Genomic DNA, 27,500 nt, shown 5'->3' on the forward strand with positions numbered 1-27,500 from the left:
AACGATTTCTGCACACTGTTTATAACTAATCATTTATTATTACTATTTTTATTTTCTCAAAAGATAGTTTACAACAAGCAGTAAATATATATTATGTCACATATTAAAAACATGGGGTGGACAGATTCAGTCAAATTTAAATTCCTGGTTATCTCCAATAATAAAAAATACATTATCAACAGTAACATTGTTTATTCATTGTAATAAATTAAATACAAATAAACAACTTTTAAATATTATTAAATGATATAATAAGTAGCTGCAGACAGCAGACCCCATAAGACACCCTCCAATAGACTGAAAGAGACTTAAAAGGACTTTGCAGAAACAACCTTCGTGTTGACTTTGTGTCTGTTTGTGGTTATTTATAGACACTTTAAGGTTTGTGTCTCTTTGTGGTCGTTTTGTGAGTCTGTTTATGATTATTGGTTGTGGTTCGGGCCTCAGTCCTTCAGAATCAGCTGTCAGAGTCTCTGCACCTGGTTCTGGTCCTGAGCCCTGAACCTGTTTCCCCCCCGCTGAAGATCGTGGTCAGGTCTCTGACGCTGCTGGCCGAGCGAGGCGTCTCCTGGCTCTCCTTCTTCGTCTTCATCTTCCTCGGGTTGGTGTTCAGACTCTTGGAGCGCAGCGTCGGATACATCCGGTCCTCCTCCTCCCCCTCCTCCTCCCCTCCTCCGTTACCGTGGTTACCACCCCCCGTCGCACCCTCCTGTTCCCCGCTGGACGGCGCGGTCGCTCTTTCCTCCACCTTCTGTTTGGATTCGTCGCCTTCACTCTGGACTCCCAGGTGAGGCATGCTGGGAGATCTGGAGACCTGCTGTGAGGCCGAGCTCCAACTGGTTGGCTCCTCCTGGTCCTGATGGGGGGGGCTGTAGACGATGCTGCTCCTGCACTTCCTGTTGGAGGAGGGGGAGCGGCTGAGGGTCTGAGAGGATAAATACTGCGTGACCTTCGACCCCTCCAGAGGGAAGGACGCCGCCGCCTCCAGACGGGTTTTCTCTGCTGGGTTCTCAACCTTAGCGTCCGTTTTGTCGGACTGAGGTGAAGCTGCCCTGCTGTGGGGGGGTCTGTGCTCGGGGTCACACGGGACGATCAGGATGTCCACGTTGGACAGAGACTGAGTCTTCTCCTTCAGTCCTCTCACCTCCAGAGTCGACCCGAACTCCTTCACATCACCTGGAAATAGGAAGCACCAGATGACATCATTCACATGAACGTCAGCTTCAGTCTTGCAGGTTCATTTTGTCACCTAAAGCATCCCCTGCTTTATGGTCTGTTTGACTCTAAATGGAGCATCATTTACTAAATGAACATCATGCTGTATTGAAGAAGACTTGAAACTAGAGATTGAGACCATAAACTCATGTTTACAATGTTTACTGAGGGAATAAATCAAGAGAGAAGTAGAGTCATTTTCTCATAGACTTCTATACAACCAGAGGAGTCGCCCCCTGGTGGACAGCAGAGAGAATGCAGCTTTAAGAATTCGCTTCATGGTTTCCGTTATTGAAACATGAAATCGATGCAGAAATATTGAAGAACTGTGATTTGATTGTTACCTGTAGGCCTGTGGATGTGCATGAGCCTCCTGATGATTGTCACATCTCATATTCATGTTTTTGTTTCATCCTTTCACATCTCATCACGTACAGTCAGATGATAGTTCTTCTATCTGGTCCTACCTGTTGTGGTTGCTCCCGGTCTCTCTGGACTCAGCTGGACCCTCCTGTCGGTTCCCTCCGTGTCTCCGGACACAGACAGCCTGTCCTCGTGGTCCAGCTGGTATCGGTACAGACTGTATCCGTCGGAGCTGTTCATGCTGCCGTGTCGCAGCAGAGCGGCCGGCTCGCAGATGGACGACGCTCTGGAGTGGCTGCGGACGAGCTCGGCCCGGTCGATGCCCACCAGCTTCTCCAGAGCGTTCATCATCCGTCCGGAGAACTCCTCCAGCTGAGACAGGCGGAGGTCCACCGTCTGCAGGGACGCCTTCATGGACTGCTCCCTCTCGTTCACCTCCTCCAGACGCATGAACATGTTCTCCACCCTGAGGAAGTAGAACAGAAGGAGTTAACTTTGTTCACACTGCAAATTCTAATTTATTACAATTAATCATATCCTGACTAAACTCAACAGAGAGGTAAATACAGAGAAAAACAAAGGTTATAAAGCCCTGAAACAGATTCAAATAACTTTATTTTAATAATTGACTAAGTTTTACTGATGATAAACATTACTACAAAAGCTACATTATACCTCACTATGATTAACGGTTGTTAACGTTTTTTGAAACACAATACTGAGACTTTGAATTGAATTTTTATGTCATACTATACTTTAACTTATTAATGACTGATTTTTTATAACCATTTATGACTTTCATGAAATATTTTTATGACATGCTTTACTATGAAATTATTTGACAAACAATTTGTTAAACATTTTTCAAGACATTTTAGAATATAGCATGTTTATATGATTTTACTATGACATATTTTAATACAAATTTTGTATAATCTTTTGTTAAATTACTACACTTTGTAATGTATTATGAAATACTATACTACGACTTATTGGTAGAATTTGAATGACATATTAAACTTTGACTTTTTAATTGAATTATTATGAAATGTTGATGTCATAGTATACTTTTACTTTTTATGAAAAAATTCAGATGAAATCTATACTATGATGGCATACTTTGTTATGCCTTTTTTAGGATATTCTTAATAACATACTATACTGTGACATTTTATTTAATTGTTTGATATATTTAGGACAGACTTTATTATGAGATTTTTATTAAATACTTTATATGGTGACAAATGTATTAAAGATTTACCTTACTATGGTATTCAAATTGCATTTTTACAATATCAGATATTATGAGACTTTTATGACTTTTCATGATATGTTTTATGACATCTTTCCATACATCTGATATTTTCTGATATTTTGACATTCTTCATGAGATACTGTTTCATTACTTTGTAAATGCATTTTAATGGCAAACCATACTAATACTTTTTAATGACATTTTATAACATATGTTGTGCATCAAACGTACCTCAGCTGCTGTGAAATCACTTTTAATGACAGCTTTAATGGCTTATTTCTTAAGTTCATGATGACAAATAAATGTCTATAAAGTCAGTATATTTATAAAGTCAGTATATTTATAAAGTCAGTATATTTATAAAGTATATTTATAAAGTCAGTATATGTATAAAGTCAGTATATTTATAAAGTTAGTATATTTATAAAGTCAGTATATTTATAAAGTCAGTATATTTATAAAGTCAGTATATTTATAAAGTCAGTATATTTATAAAGTCAGTATATTTATAAAGTATATTTATAAAGTCAGTATATTTATAAAGTATATTTATAAAGTATATTTATAAAGTCATATTTATAAAGTATATTTATAAAGTCAGTATATTTATAAAGTATATTTATAAAGTCAGTATATTCATAAAGTATATTTATAAAGTATATTTATAAAGTCAGTATATTCATAAAGTCAGTATATTTGACTCGGTGGGATGTGACCTCCTGACCTCTCAGATGTCAGTCTGATTCGTTCGTTGTTGGACGACTGTTTCTCGTCGTCCTTCTCTCTGAAGTACTCCTCCACACACTGCTCCTCGAACTCATGCAGAGTCTTCAGCTCTTCTGCGTTCAGCACCAGCTCTGAGGAAACAAGCGGGTTAAATCTTTGCTGAGTCATGAATCAAACAGTCAGACAGACTCCGTCCGTGAACCAGATCTTACGGAGTCGTCTCTCCCGGTCGTCGTGGTCTCCCTCCGGCCTCCGTCTGCAGCGGCAGCACAGCCTCTTCAGGACGATGTAGATGTGGGGGAGGATGATGAGGGGGGGAGGCAGGATGGGACGGTCGTGGAAGTTCATGATCAGCTGATAGCGCTGAAACTTCCACACCTGGTTGGAGATGGACTTCACCTCGAAGAACGTGTTGCTGTGGAGAGGATGAGGTGCAGGTTTGACTCTCTGGGACTGACAAAAAGACACATTTAAATTCAGTTTTTATTTAATCAAAGATTTTGATCTGCTGACTCCTCTCAGGTCCTTCTCCTCCAGGACTGGGCTGAACCAGATCATCATGAATCCATTCCTGACTGTGTTTGTGAAGTCCTTCTTGATTTGTTAGTAACTTGTTACAGTGAGTTTGGAGCTGGCTAAGTTCAAACTGAGCCTCGTGCTAACGTTTATATTCACTGATGTTTTATGAATGCATGAAAGCATTTAACCTGACGAAGAAACTAAACTTCCTGGACTTTTATTTTGAAATCCTTTTCCCGTTGATGTTCTATCTGTGTTTGAACAGTAACTGGTCTGAGGTCTGTGTGTGAGTGTTTGCTGTGTTTGGTTCTGTGTGATACTGACTTGAAGACGGCGATGAGCAGGTTGACCAGCAGGATGTTGGCCACCAGCAGGTAGCAGGCCATGATGGCCGGAGTGAGCCAGGCTCCGGGGATACAGGGAGGGAACTTCTTCCCATCTTCATCATACATGTTGTCTCCACATGGAGCTGAGACACAAATAACACACTATAATATAATAACACAGCAGTGACTCATGAAGACGTCATGTCTTTACCTCGTAGTTCTAGGTATCGTTAAAGGACGGGGGAGTTATTTATTGTAGTTTTAGAAGAACCTGTACTTAAAGGGACTCCTTAATGCAGTTATGATCTCTCTATAATTTAGTTTTTATTCTTAGTGGCAGAGTCCGACGATGCCGCTCTGTGTTCAGATTACCTTGAGACGAAACAATGTGGCTTCTATTTTGAAAGAGCCACAGGAAACACAATGTTTCCGTCTATGCACTTCCCTAACCTTCCTGCATCTACAAGCAGAAATAAACAATGAACTGTGAGTAAATGTATTCATTCTGTCAGAGATACTTACGATTGATTTCCATGGCATACACTGTCCAGAGTCAAAGGGAACCAGAAGAGACAGAACATGTGTGTTAATAATGAATAACAACAACATGCACAGTCAGGAGAAGATATCAAGTTATCAACATTTCAAGAACATAAAAAAATACTAAAGTGTGACAATAATCTACTATATTCTATTCTATAAGTAACAAACGTTTCTCTCTTTTATGTAAAACTTCTATTTTGTACCTTCTGAGGACATTTTTATCTTGTGAGGACATTTCTGAATTGCAGAAGCTTCATGTTTTCAATGGACAGTTTAACAACAGAGCTGCTTATGTTCACATATTAACACAGGGTGAGGACAGAGGGTGAGGACTAACAGCTGACTGACTGGAAGTCTTACTATGAACTCTAGTCTTACGGTCTATGGAGTCTGCAAACACCTCTCCGTAGATCATCCAGTACGGCATGTAGAAGATGTTTCGAGCCAGACGCCATGTTGGCTTCTCATCCGGGTGGAGGATGGCCTGCCGAGCAACGCCGAAACTCATCAACACCACCAACATGATGACCACGAAGTACAGCATGTCGATCATCTGGAGGATGATGAGACAGGAGACATTTATGTCCTTATTCATGGACGTCGTTTTAGATCAAAACAGGGTTTAATCATCATCAGCACTCAATAATAAAGAAGAAGAAAAAGATGAGCCTATGAAAATGATAAAAGACAGGCAGTGCTTCAGTGTAACTCATCCTCAATGACAATAAAGCTTTGGATCTTGAATTGTTTTCATGTTGTCTGAGTTTGTTGCTTTTCTTTCTAACATCTTAGACAATAAAGTCAAATTGAATGCACCATGTGATGCTGTACCATTTTGCCGATCATCATGACGTACGGTCCCAGGTACTTGTTGACTCCGAAGATGTCGAGGACTCGGATGTACCAGAAGATGATGTCGACGCAGTAGATGACGCGTCCGTAGCCCATGGACGGCTCGCTCTGCAGCCGCAGCAGCAGACCCAGCAGGAAGACGGAGATGGCCGCCAGGTCGGTGATGTTCCAGTAGTCCTCCAGCCACACGTTGATCTTCTGCTTCAGCTTCCCCGGCTCCGACATCAGGATCTGGTGGAGGGACAGAGTTTAACGGTAAGGGACATCAGAAACATCAGTTCTGTTTCAGCAGATCCATAAAGTGTTTGAGTTATTCTATCATCAAATAGGTATTGATTATATTGATTATATGTTCTTCTTATAGGCTGCTTGTCTTCAGAGAAGAGAAAGCTGCTTCAGCTGTGATTCGTATTTTCCATTATGAATATTACCTCTGTAGTTACTGTGTTTATACCTCTGTAGTTACTGTTTATACCTCTGTAGTTACTGTGTTTATACCTCTGTAGTTACTGTTTATACCTCTGTAGTTACTGTTTATACCTCTGTAGTTACTGTGTTATTATCACATCAGTAGTTACTGTGTTGTTATTACATCAGTAGTTACTGTAGTTACTGCATATTACCTCAGTAGTTACTGTTTATTACATCAGTAGTTACTGTTATTACATCAGTAGTTACTGTGTTGTTATTACCTCTGTAGTTACTGTGTTGTTATTACATCAGTAGTTACTGTGTTGTTATTACATCAGTAGTTACTGTGTTGTTATTACATCTGTTTATTACATCAGTAGTTACTTACATCAGTAGTTACTGTGTTGTTATTACATCAGTAGTTACTGTGTTGTTATTACATCAGTAGTTACTGTGTTGTTATTACATCAGTAGTTACTGTGTTGTTATTACATCAGTAGTTACTGTGTTATTATCACATCAGTAGTTACTGTGTTGTTATTATCACATCAGTAGTTACTGTGTTATTACATCAGTAGTTACTGTGTTGTTACATCAGTAGTTACTGTGTTATTATTACATCAGTAGTTACTGTGTTGTTATTACATCAGTGTTGTTATTACATCAGTAGTTACTGTGTTGTTATTACATCAGTAGTTACTGTGTTGTTATTACATCAGTAGTTACTGTGTTATTATTACATCAGTAGTTACTGTGTTGTTATTACATCAGTAGTTACTGTGTTATTATTACATCAGTAGTTACTGTGTTGTTATTATTACATCAGTAGTTACTGTGTTGTTATTACATCAGTAGTTACTGTGTTGTTATTACATCAGTAGTTACTGTGTTGTTATTACATCAGTAGTTACTGTGTTGTTACATCAGTAGTTACTGTGTTGTTATTGCCTCTCTGTACCTGAAGCTGTCTGATGTGAAAGGCTCTGGTTCAGGTGTGTCTCGTAGTTTACCTGTCGGACTTTCTCCAGTCCCAGAGTGATGATGTAAGAGATGACGATCCACTCCTGCAGAGACGGCCACCGCTCCATCTTCACCAGGATGATGTAGTTATACAACATCAGGTACACCAGGTATGAGATCTGACACACACACACACACACACACACACACACACACACACACACACACACACACACACACACACACACACACACACACACACACACTATTATTATACTGTATAAATGTACATACATCACGTATTTTGTACTCACTTTTCTACACAGAAAAAAAAGAAAATCATAAAAAAACCTGTTCCAGGTCTAGAAACAGAGATTCCCTTTAAATAAACACCGTAGATATTACGTAGTTTAATATTTAGAACTTGCCGTGTTGAACCAGAACTTGGTGTAGGGAGTGTTGTAGAACTCGTAGATCTTCCTCCCGATGGGAGTTCTCCTCTTGTGTTTCTTCTGCTCTTCTTCTTCGTCTCCTTTCTTTGACGTAGCGTCCACGTTGGAGACGGCGTCCTGAAATAAGCTGTGGATCAGTCAAACTGCTGCAGATCAATAATGGAGTTATGATTATTGATGGAGGAGCTCCGGTACCTTGCTGGATTTGTTGTCGTCCTCTTTAGTTTTGTTGTCTTCGTTCTCTTTGGACGAATGAAATGAACCTTCGTCTCCCAGACGGAACTCCAGGAGGAGAATGGCCGGAGGAAAGACGATCCCCAAAATCACCTGGAGACAGAAATCATCGTTTGAATTCATCTGGAACCATGAATCAACTAGAAATATTATTATCATCATCATCATCATCATCATTATTATTATTTTGACTATTATAATTACTATAATTATTCTTAACATCATTATTATCACTATTATTCTTAACATCATTATTATCACTATTATTCTTAACATCTTTATTATCACTAATGTCGTTATTATTATTATTATTATGTATTTTATTTGTTATTATTATTGTTATTATTAATAAAATATTATATAAGTTAAACTCCAAACTGCTGGAACGAAGAGTGAAAGGTTTATTTGAATTTTCTATACCTCTATCCTCCTCCTCCTTATTTAATAACCACCTCCTTAATAACTCCTCCTCCTCCTTATTTAATAACCACCTCCTTAATAACTCCTCCTCCTCCTTATTTAATAACCACCTCCTTAATAACTCCTCCTCCTCCTCCTTATTTAATAACCACCTCCTTAATAACTCCTCCTCCTCCTTATTTAATAACCACCTCCTTAATAACTCCTCCTCCTCCCTGCTGACCCTGCCTTCAGAGCGTCTTCAGACCTTACAGGTTCGGGTCCAGACCCTGTCCAGACCTTTGGACCTGACGGAGGCCCTGATTGGTCGGTACCTTGAGGCAGTTGCTCTTGCCCATCCTCAGGCAGCCCATCCACATGTCGGTCAGCAGCATCTGGCTGCAGGTGTGAGCGATGAAGTCTCGGTGCTTGGCGGCGACGGCGAGCTTCAGACAGGTGGAGTTGCTCCAGTTCTTCAGCTCGTAGGTCAGAAGCTTCATGGCCACCTGCTCGTCGTGTTTGTACGACTGATCCAGCAGCTCGTAGGCCAGCTGACCAAACTCCCTGCAACAGAGGAGGAACAGCAGACCGCCTCAGGACGTGAGCTTCACTGCACCCACAACACTGCTCGCTGGGACAGTTATCGTTTATCATCTTTAATATGAAGCTGTGGCGTTTAGGCCAAACAAACCGTCACACAGGGATCTAATATCAGTACGGTGGCCTTCTGAGGACAAATCAGACTGTGATCTACTCCACATAACACGTTGTGTTTACAGTATGTGATGTTCTATAAGCGTGTTCAACGAGGGCCGGTTCATTCTGATTGGCTGATGGTCACATGACAGCAACTACACACAGGGAGGAAATAAAATGTTATGGTAACACTCTCTATAATGTGTCATAAAAATACTTATAATGTGCTATAATCTACTTAAAGCTCTATAATTAAAGTTGTAAGCAGTCATAAATATTCATATTGCTATAGAATTATTATAATAACAGATTAAAAAGTGTTTTACAACGACTTATGAGGTCACGTATCCTAATACTTAATGCTCGCTGGTCATTCACGGGTCATAGTTTATTATAATTCCCAAATACCTAATACATTATAATATGTAGATAATAATTAATAATCACTGTTATGATGCATTATAATGTGATTATAAGTTACTCTACGTGGTCACTGTTTGCTATAGGTGAAGTAAAAATTCATTTGAGAAAGTTTTGTTGTTCTTAGATTTTCACTTTACTAACAGCGAACAAAGACCACTTAGATTAATTTATAATCACATAATAATAACAGTGATTTTAATGCAAATTACGATGTACCAATAACAACTATTGGAGTTATAACTACATTATGATCCCAAATATTATGAAGAATTATGATTTGTCAGCTTATAAATCTTTATAAGATGCTTTATAATATGCTATGATTATTATTAAAAAGCAGCATGTCTATAACTATATATATATTTGCTCATAGCTCTGTATATATATATATATATATATATATATATATATATATATATATATATATATATATATATATATATATATACAGAGCTATGAGCAGATTTTAACACATTAAAAGTATGTTTATGATGCATTATAAACACGAGTCATATGAAGTGTGTTTCTAATTTACAGCAGAAGCTGCTTTTGAAACAGAACTGATTATTTCTGCGTTTAATTTCTCTTTTCTTTGATTTTCATGTTTTATGTTGAGTCTTATGATCCCGGTCTGGATCTGCTACAGATCTGATCCGGGCTCTGTGGTTCTGATCAGGACCCGGTCTCTGGTTCTGCAGGACTCACTTGGAGTTATTCTCCAGGTCCTGGTAGATGTCGTCCACCAGCTCGCTCTGGGACGACTCGTGGGCCATGGCCTTGTAGAGCTTACAGGCCACCAGCGCTTTGGCCATGGCCTCCTCGCCCCGCTGCCACAGGAACAGCGCCATCTTCTGGCGCTTCATCAGCACCGCCCACACCATCAGCTCGTGGAACGGGTACTGGAACCGGCTGACCTCGGGGTCGTCCACGTCGATGTCCACCTCCTCCTCCTTCTTCTTGTTCTTCCTTCCTTTGCCCTTCGTACGCGGCTCGTCGTCCTGCAGGAACCGGTCCACATGAGTCCACATGAGTCCACATGAGTCCACATGAGTCATGAGTCCACATGAGTCCACATACCAGAACACTCAGTCCACCATCAACTATTCTTTACATATCAGAGATTCAGCAGGAATATTCAGAATAAAATAAAGAACTCACCTCCATTCCAAGAAGTTTCAGAGCTTTAGGCTGAAAGAGAAAATATGAAAATTCATTATTACAGGAATCTTTTAGAGCGTCATGATATTCATAAACTTCAATAAATCCTCTATTGATGCTCGATGGGGCAGATTTATAAGAAGTTTTTTAACCTGATGCTGTCATTTTTTAAAGTGACGCTACAGATTTTGAATGTGAGGCTGTAGTTCTTAAGGGTGAATCTGTAGTTTTTTTAAGTGATTTTGTGTGGTAGTTTGTGAATGTGACCAAGGTGGACGCTGTAGTTTTTTAAATGACTGTAGTTTTTAAACGTGAAGCTGTAGTTTTTTAAATGACTGTAGTTTTTAAACGTGAAGCTGTAGTTTTTTAATTTGATTCTGTAGTTTTTAAAGTGAGTGTCACTTTTAAAAATGACGTTGTAGTTTTAGAATGTGCAGCTGTATGTTTTTAACATGACCCTGTGGTTCAGTAGTGTTTGCTCACTCGCTTGAGGCCGTACAGGTTGTTGTACAGCGTCCTGAAGCTCTTCCTGGTGTATTTGCAGCGGTAAGCTCCACCCATCAGGAGCTCCAGCACCAGACCGATATCAATCAGAGTGATCTGGTAGTCTGGAGGGAGATTCCCCTGAAACACAAAGCTTTGGCTTAGACAAGAAACGAGACAAGAGATGAAAAAAAATATATATATTTTAATAAATAAATGATACCTTCTTACAAATTTGAAATAAATCACAAATGAAATGATCAAATAAGTATTTAATTAATAATTATTAAGAACAACATTATTTTTAAAGAGATAACATCACAGAAAACAGGGTAAACTTGGATTACATTGTTAATATTGCAATAAAAATGAGTTACATTATTTATTTATATAATTTAAAAGATTATACTTGGAGTTGTTATATATATATATATATATATATATATATATATATATATATATATAAAACAACTCAATTGAGCAGTACTGACTCTTAAATCAGCTTCTTCTTTTAATGACAAACGTTAAATTTATTCTGGAGGAATCTCAGTATTCAAAAAATACTTTAAAATATGTTTAAATAAACACAAAACTCACCTTTTTCACGTCTCTGACCACAAAGTGCAGCGTGTTGGTCGGTCCCAACTTCTACAGGAGAGAAACAACAACACAAACAGGAAACTGATGAAAGGTAAACAACAACACAAACAGGAAACTGATGAAAAGTAAACAACAACACAAACAGGAAACTGATGAAAAGTAAACAACAACAACACAAACCACAGCTTTGAAAAGTGTCGTGTGGATTATGTAGAAATTCACTTTGGATTCATCACTGCAAGTCTGAAAGATTTAACCCTTGTACCTTATTATTAATACTTTATATATATACTGTATATACATATATAGATTAAAGTATTCATAAAGCAGTGAACTGTGTTCTATTGTCATTACATCAAAACAAACTTGTAGTTTCATTTTATTACAAATTCCCTTGATTCATTATGTAAAACAATAAAACACAACATTACCAATAAAATAAACTCCTCCTCTGATTGTGTATAAAATATATTGAATTATGGCTCAGTCTCTCTGTTTATAGTTCAGTAGTATTCTGCTTAACTCATGATATTATAACTGTGTGAACTGTGACTAAACTGCGGCTGTGATTACAGACATGTGTTCCTCTAATAGGACTTGTTTCACTAGCAGAGTGTGAGAACATGAAAACAATGATAAATAATATAATAAGTTTGAGGACACACAGACGGCAGCAGCTTCTCTTTAATTTGACAATAACGTGACTCGCATGTTGTTTTAAAAGCTTTTTGGAGTGAAGCAGAGAGAGATTAGAGACAGTGGTGACGTAACAGAAGATGAAGTGCAGCGCTGATGGATGTTAAGCTGCCGATAAACACGAGATGAGAATATAGAGGTTAAAGTAGAAAGCTTTTGTTTCATAACTCAGAATCATAACCAGAAGAGTATATATATATATATATATAATATATATAATGAGTCGTAACGATTTGTTTCAATGAACTGTTCCCAAATTAAATAAATAATATTCATGTTTCACATACATTAACTTCATGATCGAGTGAGATAATACAGAGTTATTGTAGAGTAGGTTGGACCCTTCAGGCTTAAGAACGGTGCAGATATGCAGATTATTCAACTAAAACATGAATTAACTGAGTTTTGTTTGGTGGAGCTGATTAATATTCATTTGTTTCTAATAGAGGACAACATCCACAGTCTTCATTCTGTGTATCAAAATATCAACGTTTAATAACTAATCAATAAATCGACTGATCGTTTCTACTTGAGGCCCAAAGTTGAGGTTTAGTTTCCTTCATATCCTGATCAGCTTACTATCAATAAAGTGAATAGAATAAATACTCACGTATATAAATAAGCTTTTTATTAAATGTAAAGCTCCCTGGTTTATGCTAAGCTAGGCTGGTTTATGCTAAGCTAGGCTAACCACATCCTGATTCCAGCTGTGAACATCTGACTCTAGTATAATTTAAGATGGAAATGTTGTTTCAAAGCTGCTCTACAATGTCAGAAAAACAAATCCGCTGCAAAAATACTGAACATTTATTTTCTAGTTATATAATCTGAATATCATTTATTTTTTTACATCTACGCATTTCATTTTATTCATTTTTGTTTGTTTTCTCATGTAGAAAGTTTGAAAAGCACCTTTACCATATTTGAATTAGATGAGATGCTGTTTCACATGTAATAAACCATTAGACCGTACACATATTTAGACTGAAATAACTCACTGACAGCTGCCAGTGTTTAACTACAGGTGATGTTTTCCTCTGAGGACACTGAATACCACACGCTGTCCTCAGGTGAGTCTCACCGTGTTGTACAGCTCCTCCAGACGAGGAATAGTCAGGAAGTGATGGATGTTCACTCCGTTCTCGATCAGCAGCTTCACAAAGTCCACCCGGTCCAACACCAGAGCGTCCATCATGGCCTGTTCCAGAGAGTTCACCTGTCGCAACGTCATCATCATCATCACCATCATCATCATCATCATCATCATCATCATCATCATCATCATCATCATCACCATCATCATCATCATCATCATCATCATCACCATCATCATCATCATCATCATCATCATCATCATCATCACCATCATCACCACCATCATCATCATCATCATCATCACCATCATCATCATCACCATCATCACCATCACCATCATCATCATCATCATCATCATCATCACCATCATCATCATCATCATCATCATCATCATCATCATCATCATCACCATCATCATCATCATCATCACCATCATCATCATCACCATCATCATCACCATCATCATCATCATCATCATCATCCATCACCATCATCATCATCATCATCATCACCATCACCATCACCATCATCACCATCATCATCATCATCACCATCATCATCATCATCATCACCATCATCATCATCATCATCATCATCACATCATCACCATCATCATCACCATCATCATCATCATCACCATCATCATCATCACCATCATCATCATCATCACCATCACCATCACCATCATCATCATCATCATCATCATCACCATCATCATCACCATCATCACCATCACCATCATCATCATCATCATCATCATCATCATCATCATCATCATCATCATCATCATCATCACCATCATCATCATCATCATTACCATCATCATCATCATCATCACCATCATCATCATCATCATCACCATCATCATCACCATCATCATCACCATCATCACCATCATCATCATCATCATCATCATCATCATCATCATCATCATCATCATCATCATCATCACCATCATCACCATCATCATCATCATCATCACCATCATCATCATCACCATCATCATCATCATGACTTCGGTTGAGGTTCTTTGTTTGGTTTACGAGTTACGATGTTTATAGTTTATTGATCATCATATCAGTTTTATTTATGGTCTCACCCAGCTGAGCAGCTCCAGTTTCCTCGGGTCGGTCTCTTCAGGTGGTTCAGGTTTGGTTTTGCCTCCCTTTCCTTTCTTTCCCCGGGCTTTCCCTTTCCCTCCTCCTGATGCTGGAGCTCGCTGGGCCACCGGACTCTTCGGCCGGTCGGAGGCTGAAGATCTCACCGGCTGCAGAAACACCATCGGCATAAAGTGACAGAGAAGAACAAAGTGATGGACAGATGGTTTGATAATGGAGAGAGGGAACTTTGTGAGGTTTCTGGAAGGTTTCTTCCTCCTTCTTCTGTTCTTTCAGCTTTGACATGAGGTGAGAGAAGTCGTTATATGCCTCGGTCACATTTATATTTGCTATTTGTTCAGATATTTACGTACATTTTTTCATGCATGGACACTGATGAAGCTCTGGTATTAAAACATCTGTCTAAATGAATCACTATCTACTTTTATATAACAAATTACACTATTTATAACTCTATATTGAAGTGAAAAGTATGAATCTTGAGATTAAACATTAGTGCACTAAATGTGATTAATTCATTTTTTATGGAAATTTAGTGACTATAATGTACTGAGACTGAGAAATTGAATTCTTGGGACAATGGGTTATCCCCCATAGGCTATAGTTTATTATTAAAAAATACTAAAACATCAGATGTTTTTATAAGACAAACAGGAGGAAAAAGTGTCTTTACTGGGACTATTTTCAGCAGCAGATGAATCCACATTTAATGCTGTGGTATTTGTGGGACTCAAACAGACGATATAAGTGGGATCATGGGATTTTTTTACAATTACAAAATACGTAATTTACTGTCAGGTTCAGGAAAGATGGATGTCTTTATGGAGAAATACTAAAAAAAGTAAACTTCATGAAAAACTCATTCATGAAAACTACCAAAAGTACTTATTAAGTCCTTTGATTGTTGCTCTAGTGACACATATAGATACAGGATGTGGACCTGCAGACAAAGTCCAAACATCCCATGCTCTGTGTGGTACATGAACGTTACATCTTCAGCTGTTAAAGATGACAATAATCCAGACAACCTTTTACATTTCCTAAAAAGTTGATGGTCGTTTTGAGGAGACCGGTTTGGACCAGTTTCCCCTCCAGCAGCATCAACACAAAGACAGATGGATAAAGATGATATTCTACAGATTAAATATATCTACGAGCGTCTGAACTCACAGGCCAGTGGAGACCGTAGACGAAGATCTGACTGCGAGCGATGTCCACTCTGTTCCAGGCCAGAGCCAGGCTGAGCTGGTCCGACGCCGACGCATTGGTACCTGAAACCACATCAACAGGGAATCATGTGTGTGTGTGTGTGTGTGTGTGTGTGTGTGTGTGTGTGTGTGTGTGTGTGTGTGTGTGTGTGTGTGTGTGTGTGTGTGTGTGTGTGTAAGACTGGAGGAATGTCGGTGTGTTACCTTTGAGCAGAGCTGTCAGGATGGACATCTCAATGTCCTGCTGTCCCTCTGAGCCCATCCTGAACACTGTGATCTACACACACAACACACAACACTGTGATCTACACACTGATGTACACACACTGATGTACACACACTGATGTACACACTAGTAAAGCTCATGTGACTCTTGAGCTTCAGGCTGAATTAAAGGGACGCTGAAGAAGAGTTAAAGAGGAACTAATCTTCTGATGTTTGTGTCTCTCAGAGACAAATGAGGACATCAATGTCTTTAAATGTTGACAGACTTTTATTTGGGACAATATATCGAAAGAGACACAGATACACAGATACACTGAGACAGAGAGACACAGAGACAAAGAGACACAGAGACACAGATACACTGAGACAAAGAGACACAGAGACACAGAGACAAAGAGACACAGAGACACAGAGACACTGAGACACTGAGACCCCCACGCTGCAGTAAACGGTCTAAAACGAGGACAGAGACCACACCAGTTCGCTGATAGAAACCTTCTGACCAGTGACTTACACAGACCTCAGATCTGTGCAGAAACATCTGTAACCTGCAGCATTTTAATCGTTTTAAGTGAATGTGATTTATGTGAATTCACGCCGCGGCTGAGCTCAGGACGAAGCAAAGGATTGTGGGATTAAATAAAAGAGGGCAAAGGATCACAGAGAACAATCTCCATTAAGAGGCGTAGATGTTGGGGTCAAAGGTAACATGTTGGTCCTTATGTTAATGTCACAGTCACAGCAGGTCCACCCGGCTGCTGGGTTTATACGGGCTCAGAACCACGTTACCCAGGATTCATAGCGTGCACTGATACGTGAGCATAGGAGGTCTGTTGTTGGGATCCATGTTTCACAGCAGGTCTGTAACCAGTCAAACCAGTTTAAACAAAGTTAACTCAGTACTACTGGAAGTCAGTCTTTAATAATAAATAATTAATTAAAATAATGTAATACACAGACAGCACCTTAATAAATATGTATAAATACTAAATATAAATGACATTATTTTACATTAAATTATTGTTTGAATAATTAAAAGCATTAATAAATAAAAATATCGGGGCTATATAATATAGCCCCGCCCTAAAGCATCCCCTGCTTTATGGTCTGTTTGACTCTAAATGGAGCATCATTTACTAAATGAACATCATGCTGTATTGAAGAAGACTTGAAACTAGAGATTGAGACCATAAACTCATGTTTACAATGTTTACTGAGGGAATAAATCAAGAGAGAAGTAGAGTCATTTTCTCATAGACTTCTATACAACCAGAGGAGTCGCCCCCTGGTGGACAGCAGAGAGAATGCAGCTTTAACACATGAAGCTTTGGCTTCACTCAACAGACCTCCTCCTGCTCTAGAGTTGATCACACCCTCCATCCTCCCCGACCTCTGACCTTTGACATCTGACATCAACATGTCGCTACATTCCGTCAAACGAACGCTTCCTCTGAACATAATCCAGGCAGAGATTACGTTTGTCATCACATCAGTGGAAAACATCACAGTAATATATAAACCCGGTTGGTGAATGAGGATGAATCACAGGACAAGAGATGGATGAACACAGCAGCTTTATTGTTTCACTGATGGAAGATGGATTGGAATGAAAACGTTGGTTTGAGACCGACCTACCAGAGCTCTCTTCTTCATGCACTCCATCACCATGAGGAAGATCTGCTGCGCCTGGCTGCGGCTGTAGTTGAAGGTTTTCTGGATGGTGACCAGCAGCTGGTCTTTGACGCTGTCGCTCAGCAACCTGAGCGGGAGAAACACCAGAGGGTCAGGTGACCAGGAAGAAGTCAGGTGTCCAACCAGGGAAATGAAAGAGACGCAGCCTGACTTTTAGAAATGAAACATCTCAACATGTCTTCAACGAGTCCAGAATCTGAGACATTCAGCTGCAGAAGACCAGAGTTGGTCTTGCAGCCTTCATCATGAAGCCGGACTGAGGTCTACGAGAGTCGCTCACCCGTCTTCCCCGCAGTACCGGTGTGCGAAGGAAATGATGTCGGAGGCTCGTCCGCTGCCGTCACAGACGACCACGGGGACGGGAGGCTCCTCCTTCAGACTCTCCAGAACGATGGAGATGACATTAGGACCGCCCTCCAGGATCAGACACACCACGGGGACGCCCTGACCCAGACCTGAGGACAGGACACACACTCAGGGATGGTAACGGGGAGACGATGCATGGACCGCTACGGCGACAACAACAAACAACAACAACAACAACAACAACAACAACAACAACAACAACAACAACAACAACAACAACAACAACAACAACGCCTACAAAACACATTTTCCACAAAGGAGCACACAAACAACTAAACAATAAAGTGATGCTGGTGTTTGTGTCTCTGGTCTGTCTCTAGTGTCTCTGGTCTGTTTCTGGTCTACTTATTGTCTCTGGTCTCTAGTTTTTCTAGTGTCTCTAGTGTCTCTAGTGCCTCTGGTGTCTCTGGTGTCTTTCATGTCTCTAGTCTGTCTCTAGTGTCTCTAGTGTCTCTAGTCTGTCTCTAGTGTCTCTAGTGTCTCTGGTGTATTTCATGTCTCTAGTCTGTCTCTAGTGTCTCTAGTGTCTCTAGTGCCTCTGGTGTCTTTCATGTCTCTAGTGTCTCTAGTGCCTCTGGTGTCTTTCATGTCTCTAGTCTGTCTCTAGTGTCTCTAGTCTGTCTCTAGTGTCTCTAGTCTGTCTCTAGTGTCTCTAGTCTGTCTCTGGTGTCTCTAGTGTCTCTAGTCTGTCTCTAGTGTCTCTAGTCTGTCTCTAGTGTCTCTAGTGTCTCTACTGTCTTTAGTGTTTCTGGTGTCTCTGGTCTGTCTTTAGTGTCTCTGGTTAGCACTGTGGTTCTCCTGGTTGAAGTGAGTGACGGCTGAGCCTCCCTTTGCTGTCCCTGCCTTACAGACATCTCCAGGCATAGGATGACAAAGGGAAACCCACAGGTCACATGATTGGTCACATGATTGGTCACGATTGGTTACATGGACACAGCAGATGGGACTGAGGATGAGGAACCAGGTGTGGTCTTCAAAGAGTGTCTTATGTTTCCACCAGGAGTCATAAAAGTTTTTTCTAAAGACATGAAGCTAATGAGAGAAAGACGAAGCACCTGATTGGCCGACAGGTGGCCAGGGAAAGTAAATATTCTGCTCATCTCTGCTGCAGGCTACGTTAGCTGCTACTAGCTTAACACACCACGATCTAACTGTCAGAGCATTTTGGGTAATGTAGGAGCCAGCTTTTAAAAAAGAATACTTCTGGTTGCAAAAAACCAAGATGGCGACGGCCACATTGGAGTTTTTATAAGGAAGAAATCCTCAATTAAATCCACATTTGCAGTTGTTTGAGTGACTTGGCCCTTTAAACAGGTCACATGGTGTCACAGGTGCGAGTCACTCACGTGTGTTGATCTTCTGCAGAGCGATGTGTTTCTCCAGCTGCCGGCGGAGTCGGACCTCGGCACCGTACTTCCCGGTGGTCCCGTTGTCGGACAGGATGAAGTGGGAGTGGCTGTTGTTCAGGACCGACAGCTTGCTGAGCGGGTTGGACATGGTCTGATAGGGCCGAGTCACCTGGAACACACACGACGTGATTGGTCCATTTAAGAGGTGGGAGGAGTCACAAATTAGTCTCAAGTCAGGAAAGGTGAGTGATGATGTATTAACCAATAGGGACCAGATGTGGACCTCGTAACCAGGAGGGGCGATAGTGAGTCACTGAAGAGTCCAGTCTGTCCTCAGTCCAACAAAAGAGGACCAGGAAGTAGAGTCAATAAAACATGCAGGATCTATTGACAGTTTGTCAATTGGAAGAAATCCAATGTGGCAAAAACAAGAAAAATGAATTATATTTTGAAAGTCTAGTCCAGTCTTCCTCTGCTGGAAGACTGGACAGGAGTAGAGTGTGAGCAGCTCTGTGAGTCGGACCTTAAGTTAGCAGTTGAATTCAGCCAGTAGAAACCCGAGCACCAGGGTCTGATCCTAGACCGGATCCTGGAGCTGAGGTTTGTGCTGACGGAATCGGAGCCGCCACAGCTGCCAACTGAAGCGTGTTTTAACTGAAAATGTTTAAAAACAAGCATCTTTTTTATTTTCAGTCTGGTTCTGGTCTGATTAACTCAGATTTGGTCCATTTCGTTCTGGTTCATCTGGATCTGGTCTGATTGAGTATTATTTCGTTTTTTTAGGTCTGGTTGAGTCAGATTCTGGTCTGGTTCTGGTCTGGGTCTGGTTCTGGTCTGGGTCTGGTTCTGGTCTGGGTCTGGTTCTGGTTCTGGTCTGGTTGGTCTGGTCTGGGTCTGGTTCTGGTTCTGGTTCTGGTTTACTCTGGTTTGGTCTGTTTAGGTCTGATTGAGTCTGGTTCTGGTCTGATTGAGTCTGGTTCTGGTCTGGTTCTGGTCTGATTGAGTATTATTTGGTCTTTTTAGGGCTGGTTGAGTCAGATTCTGGTTTACTCTGGTTTGGTCTGGTTCTGGTCTGATTGAGTCTGGTTCCCGTCTGGTTCCCGTCTGGTTCTGGTCTGATTGAGTCTGGTTTGTTCTGGTTCTGGTCTGGTTTCATCTGGTTCATCTTACGTCTCTCCCGATCAGATCCTCTTTGTTCTCCACGATGCCCCACGGTGCGATGCCGATGGCCCAGACTTTCCCTCTGGACTTTGACGAATGATCTTTGAGGGCGTCTCCAACGTGGCGGATCACTCCTGAAACACCAGGAGGTCAGGATCCAGTCAGAGGAGGAGGTCTGGTTGTCATGTGATCACCTCACAAACATCCATCATTTATAAAGCTGCACACATTCATGATGTTACAAATACCAACAAACAGCTCTGCAGCTCATCATGTGACATTTCATTTGATCCATCCGTAAACATTAAGTAATAAAACCAGTATGTGACTGGTCTGGTACCAGTGCTGACTCCTCCGGTGAAGATCCAGGCTCCGGTGGTCACTGCCGCTTTGATCAGTCCTTTCCCAAAGACCTGCTTCAGTTTGGGGGGCAGGTCGAAGTTCTGCAGGCCTCCGTGGACAGAGATGAGCAGCGCGGGGAGCTCCAGCTGCCACTCCTTCACCATCAGGTGGAGCAGGTGGTCCGGTTTAGAGTCATAGGAGACCCGGATGTACTGCAGGAGTACAGGAGGAGGAGGAGAGGAGGAGGAGGAGGAGGAGGAGGAGGAGGAGGAGGAGGAGGAGGAGGAGGAGGAGGAGGAGGAGGAGGAGGAGGAGGAGGAATTGTTGTTATTGATCCGATGGGGAAGCAGCAGAAACATCAAATTATATCAAAATATTAAACTCTTATACATAAATATATAAATATAAAAAATGAAATATAAAATGTATAATATTTAACATTGAAAATTAAATGTTAATTAATATGTTTCAATACTATATGTTATGTTAATATTGAATTATAACACACATTTATTTGATTTGATGTAATAATTATTAATATTATTTTTAATATAATAAAATAAATCCAGAATATAAAATATTTTAATTTGTTTGCATTTTTACATTTAAAATGTTAAATTTGATTATATAAAATGATTATAATAAAAAAAAAAAAGTTAAAAAAGTTAAAAATAAAAATAAACAATAAAAAAAAAAAATGAATTATTAAAAATGTAAAATGTTGATGCTTAATCATTTTTAAATATATTGAAATGAAATCTAATCAACAGTAATTCCAGTGCTATTGAACAATTCAAGCACCATGGCCTTGTTGACGTGTCCTCCTCCCTGGAACTCGATGACTCCGTAGGCGTCGGTGGACGAGGTCTGGGTGTGTTTCGGGGGGCTCCATCTCTCTGCGGGTTGGACCTCCAGCTGGACCAGAGGGGCCCCCTCCTCTTTGGCCCCCGGAGGGACGGAGGTGTGCTGCGTCACCGGCAGACCACAACTGCACCTGAACAACAAGATGAAGACAGACAACACTTTAATGAGGCAGCAGGGACCCGACAGGAAACAAGCTATGATATATGAAGTCACGCTAACAATGCTTTCTTTGTGAGGTCCTCAGATCCATGTGAAGCTACATGTGTGTCAGTACCTGCTGGGGTCTTTGCTGGGAATTATCTGGAAACATTCTCTCTTCTGGAAAGTTCTCTCGATCCACGCTCTCTGAGTCTGAACACAAACAGGAAGGACACATCAGGACACACGAAGGTGTTTCACAAAGAGACACAGCAGCAACTCTGTCAACTGAAATGACTAAAGTCACTTCAATGTTTGACATTTACTCGGTTAAATAAATATTAAGACATAACGATAAAGTCTGGGATTAAATTAAACTAATCGACGGCCTCAGAATCTTTGAGATCCAAAGGTTTCAAAAAATACCAAATCTGTCAGGATGAATATGGGGAAATATATCAATTTATCAATCATAAGAAAATCAATGAAACTCTCTGTGTGTCATCTGAATACTAAATGAAAAACTCAATTATCTATATTAATGATTTAAAAAAAGTAATCCCAAAGATTAACAAAAATACAGCATGATATAATCATCAGTTGATTCTTCCTTTTTGTTCTGTTCTTTTTGTTGTCTCTTCTTTTAGGTTCCAGAATGAACCGCTCAGTGTTTTACTTTTACGTTACCCCGTAAATATCAGGCTGTAGAATTTTGCAAAATACAGGTTTTAAAAATTCTCTTTCCAAACGTAGATCGGACTTTAAATCTCAGAATGATGTTTACAACAAAATGAGCAAATCCTTTAACAGACAGTGAAAGCAGAGGGGGGTTATATTAATCTGCAGCTCCGCATTAAGGCACCACTAACTGCTTATGGCTGAATATATCTGGCTAATTGCTGGTGAGAGTGGAGCTTTCCATTTCTTTAATCCTCTCGTCCTAATCCGGCTGCTGCAGAGAAAACACACAGAAGAGTCCTTTAAGCCTGAGTCCATCCAGACCGATGACTCTGTGCGTCGGTGTTCAGGTGTCTTTGGGTCACGGGAGTGAAAAAGTCAGCCGTTACCGGACGGTGTGGACGTTAACGTAACGGATGTATGACTGTTAGGTAGGATCATTTATTAAAATGAGAGAGAGATGACGGGACAGAAGAGAAGACGTATTTCCTAAAATGTGAGACACTTTGCAGCAAAACACTTTCATTTCAATGAGACGAAGGTGAACCGTGGAGACAAACCCACATAAATGAATCACATTGACTTTGGCTTTGGTGATTTAACATATCAATTCCTACAGAAAAAAAGAAGATGAAGATTTTTCCACCAGCGCATCAAAACTAGCTGATGTTTTAGTCTTTTTTATGGCTATTTTAGATCTTTATCACTCACACATAATTTCTTTTCTGTATTTGTGTTTTCTTTAAAGTTTCTCTCCAGTTTTATTCTGAAAACCGCAACAAACCTGTGAGATGTTTCATCTTCCGAACAAGCAGCAGGAGGAGAATCAGAAATATGTGTTGGAGAGGTCGTCCTGCAGCAGGGAGAGTCCGTCTGGGAGAGTCCGTCTGTTCCAGACTGAGGACCAGCAGCTCTGAAGGACAGCAGCTCTGTGAAGGACTCGAGGACCTGAAGCTCTGAAGGACCAGCAGTTCTGAAGGACCAGCAGCTCTGAAGGACCAGCAGCTCTGTGAAGGACTCGGCTGCTCTCTGAGGACCAGGACTCAGCTCAGTCTGCAGCTCGGGTGCAGCTCAGGAGATGAGAAAGGAGTTGACTTTATGCAGCTGAGCGGGTTCATATGACGAGCATGTGAGGCAGCAGGGCTCTTTGTTGCAGCCGGTCCCATGACTCCGGTCCGAGGTAATCCTTCAGGGAGTCTCATGACCCGTCGAGCTTTGAGAAATCCCTACAAACCTCCAGCTGATCCTTCCTCCAGAGGTTTAACAGTAGGGAGTCTTCTTCAGTCCAGTTTGGATCTGGTTCTTCTCTCCACATTTGTTGAGTTCACCACATAAGAGATCCATCACCACCATCAGATCAGGATGTTAGAGATACTGAAGAGTCCAGAATAATATAAAAGTATCCCAAACATTTTATCAAAGAATTTGACTGTTTAGATATATTTTCTGTATATTTTGGAAATGTTGTTTGAGTGAATTCTCTGTAATTCTGAAAATAACATTATTGGATCTATTTAGTGTTTTGTCAGAAGCAGTTCTGACTGAGTTTAATCTGAACGTTACAAATGTTTTAACTGTTGTTTTATATGACAATTACATCATTTTATTTCTAAAATGAAAGAAATAATAAATCATCTCCATCTCAGTCCAATTTAAATTTTTCAAATGTTTGCTTTTGTCCGACCAACCGGAAGGAAAACAGAGAGGTGTTTCAATTATCTTTACATCCTCTACTTCCAGCCTCTCCTCTCTCTCTCCTCTCCTCTCCTCTCTCCTCTCTCTCTCTCCCTCTCTCCCTCTCCCTCTCTCTCTCTCCTCTCTCTCCTCTCCTCTCTCTCTCTCTCTCTCCTCTCTCTCTCCTCTCCTCTCCTCTCCCTCTCCTCTCTCTCCTCTCTCTCCTCTCCTCTCTGCTGTTCAGCAGCCTGAAGTTCAGTCAAGGTTTCAGATTTTTTTGTCACATGACTGTTGGTCTCAGACTGTTGGTCTCAGATGAATCAATCATGGCTTCATAGAATACAGAATCTGTTTAAAGTAAACGGTTTATTTGTGGTGAGATTTTAAATGAGACGTGGAATAAAATGTTTTTGATGTTTTATTACAATTTTAAGCTTCACTTTTAGCTGCTGTGTCTGACAGAAGCGTTCGTCACACATAATGCGTTTGAGGAAAGCCGTAAAGATAAAAATATGACGAGAATGAAGCTTCTGAATGTGGTAAACGCCGTAGACTTGGCGATTGTTTGAAGAAAACATGCTTTTCACTTTTTTGGTGTTCAGAGAGACACGATCACATCAAATTTACATCTGACAAAGTTTTCCAGACAAACCATTTGATGTGATGTTTCTGATGCAGGTGATCAATATGAGTCTGTAGAGTGATAATGTAATAAATATGGTGATAAAACACAAGAATAATAACTTCCAAGCACCAGTAGAAGATCTCACATATTAAATAAGTAAAGTATTTGATCCACATCATGTAAACCTGAAGGGTGTTTCTTCATCAATGAGCTGCTGAATGAAAGAAGCTGAGACTCAACAATGAACAGAGAGGGAGAGTGAAGCCAGCAGGATTATCAGGGTTTTAACAGAGATCAACATTGTTCAGAGGAACTACTTGTTTGCATAATGAGCCGTTACATCACAGACTTTTGTTTTTTAACAGAGACAGGAAGTTGACCTGCAGCTCCTGAACCAATCAGAGAGGATGAGACAGAAAACCAATTCAACCAGAATATTTAGTACGCAAGAGACGGACTCAGTATGTCCCAATACATATGTCTGGTACAGGATGCCAAAAGTACCAGGATGTCTTTCTGCATGCTGTCCTATTCTGCAAGATGCAAGCCAGCATGTTTTTCTGGTTATTCGGACCAACAATCCTTTGCAGAGCGGATACATGAACAAGAGGGTCAAAGGTCAAGGTGCCATGTTATGAGGAAGTAGTTTTGTCCCAATTGAATGCATCCTCCATGTAACAGTAGAGACGCCGTATACGTCTCTGGTGTGGACCTGTCAATCAGTGTGTAGCCCCGCCCTAAAGCATCCCCTGCTTTATGGTCTGTTTGACTCTAAATGGAGCATCATTTACTAAATGAACATCATGCTGTATTGAAGAAGACTTGAAACTAGAGATTGAGACCATAAACTCATGTTTACAATGTTTACTGAGGGAATAAATCAAGAGAGAAGTAGAGTCATTTTCTCATAGACTTCTATACAACCAGAGGAGTCGCCCCCTGGTGGACAGCAGAGAGAATGCAGCTTTAAGACATGAAGCTTTGACTTCACTATTCAGAACTGGAGTTTTTCACCTTGTATAAACTTGGTATGTAGGATGTAGCAGTGTCAGCTCGTGATTTATGTCAGTTTGGTACAATAATGGAGGCTTTTACTTTGAATTTGCAGCATCTAGTGACGTTGACATTAAAACGTCATAACATGTCGAATGCCATGAAAATACTGGATGAAATGTACTGGCTAACTAACTATAGCTGACAAGCTAACTTTACGTTGGTAACGAGCCTCACTGTGCGAAGCTCTTGGTAATGTTAATGTTTTCCTCATGACGTTAACAATGACTGAGTTAAAAACATATATATATAAAAAATAAAACTACTTAGTTAGGTTTAGACAACAAATCTAATTTGTTAGGTTTAGGTAAATATGTTGGTTTTCCTTAAAATAACTGGTGTCGTTACTGAAGTACAGAAGTTACGTAACAAATAAATCAACATTGACTTCTTGTTTCACTTGAGGAACAAACAACGGTTTTCTGATGGACCCATCCAGCTCTTCTCTCACCAGCCCTGTGTGGGTTTTTATACTTCCCGGTTCATTACAATGTGTAAAGCAGACATATTGCTTTTATGGGACAGCTACGAATTACGGGACATTATTTTTTGCAGGAATAGCTACGAATGGTGGATGAGACCAGCCTGACCAGGTACCTTACTCACCACTCATGAATGTGTATGTAATTATGTTGATTGAAAGCTTATTGATTGAGTACTTCTGTCAAACCATCATCAAAACTGTATTTATTCATTAAAACAATAGAGATTACTTTATAAATACATACGTGTTCAGTTATATATTTTATATATATTATTGATTTGTGTTCATTAATAATATAATAATAATATCAGAGGATGTTTTATAAACCTTTGAAGGAGTTACTTTACTAATAATCATAGAGCAGAGAGAGAAACGTTCTGAGAGCGTTTCAGAGAGAAGCTGATTCAGTCACATGTTGGTCTGAAAACAGCTGATTGTGTTTGTGGAGCAAAATCACATGAAGTCAGTTAACCCTGAACTGATCACATGATCTGAGGAGGAGGAGGGGGAGGAGGAGGGGGAGGAGGAGAAGAAAAGAAGTAAGGGAGGAGGAGAAAGAGGAAGACGCAGTGGGAGGAAGAGGAAGGGAGGGAGGAGGAAAGTAGGAGGTTAGAGGAGAAAGAGGAAGAAGAGGAGGGGAGGAGGAGGAAGAATAGGAAGAAGAGGAGGAGGATAAGTAAGAGGAAGTGGAGGAGAAAAGGAGGAATGGAGACGCAGCAGTGTTGGACTGTGACAGTTTAGAGTAATATCATAAAAACATACTATCATTTTGAAGACGTTATTGTGGACAGAAAGTTTAACTTCCTCTTCCTCCTCCTTCAGATCACTGAGGGAGGAGGAACCGTACAGATGTGTCTTAAAAGACCTTTTCAACATCTGGAATGTGTTGTCACATCTGAGACACGTGGAGACCCTCTGTCTCTGTTAGTATCTGAATAAAGTTGTGGGTTTGAATCCGTCCTACCTTCTGAGATCCGGAGGACGCGCTGCGTTTGATGGACGACCGTTTGAACGATCCGTTAGTCCCTCTCCTCCCTCTGCCGTCCATGTTGGTAAAGTTCAGCCGTCCTCCTCGTTCATCCTCCTGTCTCTCCTCACCACCGTCCTCAGCTGCCTC

At 40.3% G+C, this 27,500-nt stretch overlaps 1 protein-coding gene across 1 annotated transcript; it reads right to left on the reverse strand.

Annotated features, from left to right (window-relative positions):
- Positions 1-457: 457 nt before the first annotated feature.
- Positions 458-27,431, reverse strand: LOC129104954 (transient receptor potential cation channel subfamily M member 1-like). The gene is made up of 28 exons (XM_054615821.1): positions 27,348-27,431; positions 22,006-22,082; positions 21,669-21,861; positions 20,866-21,079; positions 20,535-20,659; positions 19,362-19,533; positions 17,930-18,104; positions 17,593-17,716; positions 15,937-16,009; positions 15,695-15,795; positions 14,506-14,673; positions 13,393-13,527; positions 11,613-11,663; positions 11,016-11,156; positions 10,533-10,562; positions 10,080-10,372; positions 8,591-8,819; positions 7,818-7,949; positions 7,599-7,739; positions 7,221-7,349; positions 5,779-6,030; positions 5,326-5,500; positions 4,927-4,947; positions 4,403-4,547; positions 3,772-3,974; positions 3,558-3,690; positions 1,683-2,044; positions 458-1,176 (listed from the first exon to the last, which is right to left on the reverse strand). Exons 1-28 carry the CDS (start codon positions 27,429-27,431, stop codon positions 458-460), a joined length of 4,797 nt encoding a protein of 1,598 aa, XP_054471796.1.
- Positions 27,432-27,500: the final 69 nt, after the last annotated feature.

Source organism: Anoplopoma fimbria, chromosome 2 (assembly GCF_027596085.1).
Source record: "Anoplopoma fimbria isolate UVic2021 breed Golden Eagle Sablefish chromosome 2, Afim_UVic_2022, whole genome shotgun sequence".
NCBI classification, from domain to species: domain Eukaryota; kingdom Metazoa; phylum Chordata; class Actinopteri; order Perciformes; family Anoplopomatidae; genus Anoplopoma; species Anoplopoma fimbria.